General features: G+C 33.8%; 1 protein-coding gene across 1 annotated transcript; it reads left to right on the plus strand.

Moving 5' to 3' along the window:
- The first annotated feature begins 678 nt into the window (after positions 1 to 678).
- On the plus strand, positions 679 to 6996 carry LOC107962106 (very-long-chain aldehyde decarbonylase CER1). The gene is made up of 10 exons (XM_016898352.2): positions 679 to 1536; positions 1641 to 1864; positions 1944 to 2176; positions 2646 to 2865; positions 5116 to 5491; positions 5595 to 5702; positions 5842 to 6042; positions 6232 to 6333; positions 6426 to 6599; positions 6724 to 6996. Exons 1-10 carry the CDS (start codon positions 1477 to 1479, stop codon positions 6898 to 6900), a joined length of 1875 nt encoding a protein of 624 aa, XP_016753841.2. The 5' UTR covers positions 679 to 1476; the 3' UTR covers positions 6901 to 6996.
- Positions 6997 to 8039: the final 1043 nt, after the last annotated feature.

Here is an 8039-nt window from a genome sequence, read left to right on the forward strand (position 1 = left end):
TCCGAAGTGTGGCGATCATCCTATATTGTTGGTTTTTAACTCATTATAGATAGTGGGTTGCGATCTTTCTTAAAACAACCAACTTGTTAAGACTTTGCTTTGTAAAAATCAAGTCACACTGTTTTATAATGTTGGTTCATTTGTGGGTCAAGTTTCGTTTTATCAATTTTTATCCATTCCGTTCTTCCATTCCAATACCTTAAATACATTTCAAGTTCTAAGCTTAACTTCCCATTTTTAGAGAAAGTACTTATTTAGACGATTGGACAAATCAAATCTTGAATCAAATTCTAAACTTGTAATCGGGTTCACGTCATATAGTTTTTGGATTTATTCTTTAAATTTATTTTAGGTTTAGTCTCGATACTTTAGGCAATAGTTTGCTGAACAACTTAACTCACATGGTTAGTGACGACTCTAGTTTTTAAGTTTTCAAGCCTAGTTTGCGAGGTCCTGAGTTTAATAAGTTATAACAAGTATAATTTTTAACCTTAATAAAATATTTTTTAATATTCAAATTTTAACAAGTAAAAGTAAAAATTTATTCTAATGCCTGTAATATTATAATAAATAACAAAGGATATTTCCGTTAAAATTTCTCCCAATTTTTATTTGTTATAAATTATAAATATAGATTTTATATCTATATATATATATGTAAGATTTTCAAATTTAGTTGTCTAATCTAAGGCTGAATTAGTGATAAACTGTAATCCTGTCAGATCAACGGTTAACTCTGAAGTTTAATGATTTGCTAAGTCCAAACTACCTATATATATGCTATATATATGCATATTACTCTTTGTTTTTTGTTCAACAATCATAGATATATGCTATCCGCCTGCAGAATACTATGCATATTGCATACATAGCTTGGGCTAAATTTGTTTGGTGCGATAGGGATACACGAAGCCTAGCGGAGAAAATAAGCTAGGCAAAAAAGCAAGTTAAAGTCAGTGGGCAGCTTAGCCAGTTTAACTGCTAAGCATCTCAAAAATGTGAAACGTAGAGATAGCGTGTGACTGGAGGAACCTAAATCTTAAACACTGAATTTGCATGGCAGCACATTTTCTGGCACAGTTAGTGAGGTACTATTCAATTCAAAATGTATTAAAAGGGAGGAAGATAAAGGGTGAATAAAGACAGTTTTGGTTTTCATACAACGGAGTGGACAATAACCGGCCGAAACAGTTGAGAACAATAAATTCGTGAATTAAAGTAGTGTCCAAAAATTGCAAAGTGGCAGGCATCTTTTACATATTTATGTTTATCTGGTATTATGGCTACTCTTGCCAGACTTAATCGGTTGGGATGAAGAAATAAGACGATCACGTGGACGAATGTAAAGGTTGTAGGTTTACAGTACAGCTTGAATGCACCATATATACCACCCCTCCCTCCACATACAAAGCAACTCAACCTCGTAATAGTAATAAAATTCCCTTCCAAAGCCATTTGCAGCTAGCTCACCAAATCATGGCTTCTAAACCAGGAATTCTCACTGACTGGCCATGGACACCTCTTGGAAGCTTTAAGGTAAGATGATCTCCTTCCTCCTGCTTTTGATTATTTTGTATATTAATTTTCTCATGCATTTCCATGCACTTATATATGTATTGCTGTTGGATGGATTTTTATAGTACATAATCCTGGGTCCTTGGGTTATGGAGACCATATACTCGATTATGGTTAAGGATCCACAGGAATGGGACCTGACCAACTTTACGGTAATCCCATTCATGTTATGGAGAATGTTGCACAACCAGCTATGGATTAGTTTTTCTCGTTATCGAACTGCCAAAGGCACTAACAGGATTGTAGACAAGGGTATCGAATTTGACCAAGTCGACAGGGAAAAGAACTGGTAATATGAGTTACATTAGTTTCTGAAAATTAATTAATTTTAAAAAGTGGTTATTAACTATTAATCATGAATATCGCAGGGATGATCAAATATTGTTCAATGGAATCCTGTTTTTCTTGGCTAACAAATACGTCCCCGGGGCTTCACACTTACCACTATGGAGAACGGATGGTGTGATTATAACCATGTTGCTCCATGTCGGTCCTGTGGAGTTCCTTTACTACTGGTTTCATAGAGCTCTGCACCATCATTATCTTTACTCTCGTTACCATTCTCATCACCATTCCTCCATTGTCACTGAGCCTATCACTTGTAAGCACCTTTGACTCTTCTCTGCTCCATCCACTTCTTTATTATTAGTTTAACATGATACTGAAAGGCATAAATAGTAATGGACAGTCTGTGCTGTGTTGCTATTTTTTATTTAATTAATTTCTAAGTAGGAAGAACAGGATTACAAAATAATCCGATTAGAAAGGAGGGCACTGTCTTGTTGTCCCATTGGCGTTTGCTATATCATGTTTACTTATATCAAATAGAAATGCATTATTTAATGGCAGTGGGACCGACGAAGCATTACTTAATTAATTTATTGAACTAGAACTGAAATTTAAAACGACATTTTGTTCAGTTTTGGGGCCAACAAACAGTTTAAACAATAATACATAGAATCGTCACCAAATTTTATACTGCTTGGGCCATATATCACAAAATTAGTAAGTTGATTATATAATGTACAATTTTTGTTAAGAATAAAGAATAATAAGTGTACGTGTTGCAGCTGTGATACATCCATTTGCAGAAAACATAGTATATTTTGCACTGTTCGCAATACCAATGTTGACAGTTGTGCTTACTGGAACTGGATCTATCATCGCCATTGCTGGCTACATCACTTACATCGACTTGATGAACAACATGGGGCATTGCAACTTCGAGCTTATCCCCAACTGGGTCTTCTCCATTTTCCCTCCTCTCAAGTACCTAATGTACACTCCATCGTAAGCCCCTCTCTCTCTCTCTCTTAAAAATCAAATTCTGCAAGCACATGACATAACTAGTAAAAGAAAGGGACAAATTCACTACTTGCAAACCAACTAAAATAAGGGGCAAAAATTTATGACCCGAAAAGAAAGGTCTGACATGGTTGTGGCACGTGGGCCCTGCTGCTAGATGTATAATTTAACTTTCCTCATTCATTCTCTCGTAGCTTTTGTTCTTGTGTCTCACCCAACAAAGTTTGACTCACATGATATACAATGCGTAGAAAGTAGATATTTTATATTGTCTAATTAAGCCCGTAATTAGGAAATTTTACTGCTACCTGGATACGTGTCAGCCATCTTTCCAACCATTTTGCACTTTGTGCAACTTGCACCTTGACAAATTAATTGTTTCAAAAATGATGAAGATGGCTTTCGCTGTAAGAGTATCTGTTCTCGTATTGAAAGCTTGTCTGCTTTTTCCAACAGAGGGTCTCAGTTCTCTACAGATATCTCATCCGCTTTTCGTTCTTGGGCTGCCTTTATTAATGTTCCGCCCTCAACTTTTGAAATACGAGAAGAAAACTTAAATCACCAACATTATCTATTTTTCTGAAACAATTATTGTCTAATGATTGCGTTAAATGTTAAAAAATAATTTTTAAGATGTCTGATTGGTGTTATTGTGTTTTTTTCATCTTGTATCATATTGATATACGCTTGTATCAATATTTTAAATTTTTTTTAGGTGATGACATATTAATAGTCAGTACCTTTTTATTATATTAAAAATATTTTTTGGGTGCTGAAATAATAATAGTTGACATTATTTTTAAAATTTTAAAACTTTTAGATATTAATATATTGATGGCAGACACCTTTATACCAAATTAATTTTTTTAAGTGTTAAAACATTGATAGTTGGCATTCTAATATCAGATTAAATTTTTTTTTAGATGTTACGATATGACTGACACCTCAATATTAAATTAAAAAAAAAATTAGGTGCTTTTGAAAAGCTGAGCCGACCATTTAAAAAGCTAGGCTCGCATCTCAAGGCCTGATGCTGGCCATTTAAAGATTAGGCTCGCATCCTAAGGCCTGTAGGTCCAATCAAGTTTTTAATTTTTATTTGTTTCTTTAAATATTTCTTTATTTTTTTTATTCTTTAAATATTCTTTTTTAATTAAAAACTAATATTTTAAATTTAAATTTATTCCTTTATATTTATATTTTAATTAAATTCTATTGTTTATTTTTAATTTTTTTATTTCTTTAAATATTTCTGTACTTAGTTTATTTCTTTATTTATTTTTAAGTAAATTCTATTCTTTTAAACTTAAATTTATTCATTTAAATTAAATTTTTAATTAAATTCGATTACCGACTATCAATGTCTCATCACCTATTTTTTTTTTTAAATTTGGTATAAGGTTGTTCACTATCAGTGCCTTAATATAATTTTTTTTAAAATTTTAAAAGAGGTGTCGACTATTGGTGTGCCACACTCTCAAAAAAATATTTTTTTAATTTGATCAAAGGGTGCTGGTCATTAGTGTGCTGCCATCCAAATTTTTTATTCAAATACTGATATAAACGTATACTAATATGATACGAGATGAAAAAATACAAGGTTATTAGCCATCTAGTCCTCAGTATTCAAAAAAATATTTTTTTACCACCTGATACAATCATACAATCAAAAAATTAGCTGATGCTGATTATTTATTACCCACAACTCAATTTTAGTATTCATTTTAAATTATTTAGATGATAATTTTTTAACTAGAATCATTTACATAATTAATTATTTTTTTAGGGTTATTTGAGTAAAAAATCAAATCTTTCAGGAATTCACCTCCGTCTTCCCGATAATAGTACTAATTGCCATTGACGCAGTTACATCATTAGACCCACAGAATGTCTTAAAAAGCTAAGCATGTATCACACAATAGTTTTTAAATATCTACTTGACATTAATAAATAATGAAAATTTAGACAGGTTTCACTCTACATCACACACAATTCATCTTTGGCCAGCCATTAATTAATGTTCCGTAATCAATTTTGTACTTGCCCTAAACTTTTGAAAATCCTGAGGAATTCAACTCCGGTTTGCCCTGATAATAGTACTAATTGCCATAGACGCAGTTACATCATTAGAGCCATAACATGTCTTAAAGCGAAGCAAGTATAGTATAGTAGTTTTTAAATTTCTACTTATTGCTTATAATTTGACGTTCAAATAAATAATGATAATTTGAACAGGTTTCATTCACTACATCACACACAGTTCAGAACCAACTACTCATTATTCATGCCATTTTATGATTATATCTATGATACAATGGATAAATCTTCGGATATCTTGTACGAAAATTCACTCAAAAGAAAAGAGGAAACGCCCAACGTGGTTCATCTAACGCACTTAACCACACCAGAATCCATCTATCATCTCCGCCTTGGATTTGCCTCCTTGGCCTCTAAACCTTACTCGTCAGCTTGGTACTTGTGGTTGCTCTGGCCTGTTACATTGTGGTCCATGGTGCTTACCAGGATTTATCGTCGAACTCTTGTTGTTGAAAGGAACCGCTTCCATCAGCTTAGATTACAAACATGGGCCATACCCAAGTACGGAATACAGGTAAGGAAGCTTTATTAACGCAACTGCTAGTTGGTGCAACCAAATACAAAACATGTAGACATGTATAGTGTTAATTGTTAACATTGCTGAAATTAATTTTCAGTACCGCTTGAAATGGCAAAAGGAATCCGTCAATAACATGATTGAGGAAGCTGTATTAGAGGCTGAGGAAAAAGGTGCTAGTGTGTTGAGTCTAGGCCTCATGAATCAGGCAAGTTTTTCCCCCTCTTCCCACGAATCAATCACCATGCTTGCGGGAAAATTACATTAAAAATAATTTTTTTTAAAAAGGTAAAAATAATTTTTAACGGAAAAGATAGAAGTATGATGCTAAAATGAACACAATGCAGGGTGAAGAGCTAAACAGGTACGGTGAGGTCTATGTGAAGAAGCATCCTCAGTTGAAAGTGAAGTTAGTGGATGGGAGTAGCTTGGCAGTTGCAGTTCTTCTAAATAGCATACCAAAGGGAACAACCCAAGTACTCCTTAGAGGCCACTTGACTAAAGTTGCTTTTGCAGTTGCCTTTGCCCTATGCCAAAAGGGCATTCAGGTACTATCCCATTCCATTGCTTACTCATTAATTAGCTAGCCACATAAACAGGCAGTGCTTAGCTCTCCAAAGTGTCAACTATGTCTAACTTTCCTCTAAGGAAATTTGAAGCTCTAACTCCATTGGGTTGTTTTCAGAATCATTTTCCTCTTTTACAGTATCATAATTTTTAATTTTAATTCATTGTAGGTCACTATATTGCGTGAGGATGAATATGAGAAGCTTGATAAGTCACTTGGAACCAAATCTGAGGGTAAATTGGTTACCTCTAAGAGTTATAGCTCTTGCAAGGTAATAAAGTCTCATGCCTCTAGCCTAGTCCTTTGCAAATAAAAATAGTTGAAATGGCTAACAAGTGATGATGAATTATTGATATGTTGCAGGTATGGTTTGTGGGAGATGACTTGACCGAAGAAGAGCAAAGAAAGGCAAATAAAGGAACACTATTTATTCCCTTCTCGCAACTTCCACCAAAAAAATTGCGCAAGGACTGCTTCTATCACACAACACCAGCGATGCAGACTCCGACGGCCCTTGAGAATGTGGATTCTTGCGAGGTTGGCCTTGAAACTTACTTACATGCCCCATTATCTCTGAAATTAATTAAAAGTTCCAATTTTTTTTGTTCTACTTTGTTAAAATATATGTACCAAAGAGTGACAATATGAATGCATGTAATAGAACTGGTTGCCAAGGAGAGTGATAAGTGTATGGCGCATAGCTGGGATACTGCATGCTCTGGAAGGATGGGAAGAGCACGAATGTGGTTACACCATGTCTAACATTGACAAAGTTTGGGAAGCATGTCTCAAGCATGGATTTCAGCCTCTGAAGGTCCCAACTCAATCAAAGTCCTAGAAGATATTTGGCGATTTATCTAATTAATCTACTTGATATCTATGTTTTCTATGTATAAGCATTTACCTAAATAACATTGTCCTTATCCTGGATTCATCATGCGACTCTATCGGTATATTATACTCTTTAAAATTTTAGGCTGTTTGTGGATTGTTGATTGTATAATTGCTTGCTTTGATTATGTTGATTTTGTTGGCCTTCCAACACGAATACTCGCCACAACAATACCTTGATTAATCTATATAAATATGATGTTTTAGGCCCTTAACGGGCTGACATAGTCCAATAGGGACAGGTATAAATTTGATGCTAAAATCGATTTACTTCTTTTATATAATATTGGAGTGGAAAATGAGAGTAATATAATTTTAATTCATGTCAAATAAGTATATGATAATTGTTCTATAGAAGTGAAAAAAAAAATCATCTTTGGTATTAACATTACTGCTCCCGAAGTTTAAGAAAGCACTCGTTGACATTTCAAGCTTGCCCTTCAATAAAAGACACACAAAAAGTGTTATCATCCTAAAAAAAATTAGCTCACTGATTTCAAATAGAAATATAACTTTATACAGCATTGGAAATGATCTTTTATCGCATGTTATAGACGAAAACTGGAAACTGTATACTACATAAGAAACACAAGGAAAATTTACGTTACATTGGATACGCTGCCAATAAACCACATGCTTTACATTGTAGCCGAAAACAGTACAGGCCCAGATTTCTTCCTCGGCTTCGAAGATGTGCAGCTGCATCAGATGGAGCCTTGCAGGTTACAAACAGTCAAACATATTTGGACCGTTCAGCTTAAGACCAAGTGTGGGCTATCTTTTTGTATGAAATGGAAGTAGGGTTGTCATTGAACAAAAAAGAAAAAACCGAAGGTAGAGCTATCGAAAGAAATCAATCCCTTGGAGGTGGAGATGAAATTAATTGTTTGAATCGAATCGGATCGGCTAATTGGACTGAAAATCGATTGGGATATCGGTTCAATTAGAGGGATTAGACCAATTGACCTGTGAATCAGTACAAACCACCAATTGAATCAAGTCATAAAAATCAATTGAATAGACGATTGAATTGATCCTCTTTTTATTTTTATTTTATATTTATGTTTTTTAATGATTTATTTAGTT

Source organism: Gossypium hirsutum, chromosome A06 (genome assembly GCF_007990345.1).
Source record: "Gossypium hirsutum isolate 1008001.06 chromosome A06, Gossypium_hirsutum_v2.1, whole genome shotgun sequence".
Lineage (NCBI taxonomy): Eukaryota > Viridiplantae > Streptophyta > Magnoliopsida > Malvales > Malvaceae > Gossypium > Gossypium hirsutum.

Bases quoted from the DNA above. Each gene is read 5' to 3' on its own strand.
- LOC107962106 (XM_016898352.2), top strand. From the start codon at position 1,477: ATGGCTTCTAAACCAGGAATTCTCACTGACTGGCCATGGACACCTCTT. The intron at 1,865-1,943 runs GTAATATGAGTT...TGAATATCGCAG, and splicing joins GTCGACAGGGAAAAGAACTG to GGATGATCAAATATTGTTCA. The intron at 6,600-6,723 runs GTTGGCCTTGAA...TGCATGTAATAG, and splicing joins AGAATGTGGATTCTTGCGAG to AACTGGTTGCCAAGGAGAGT.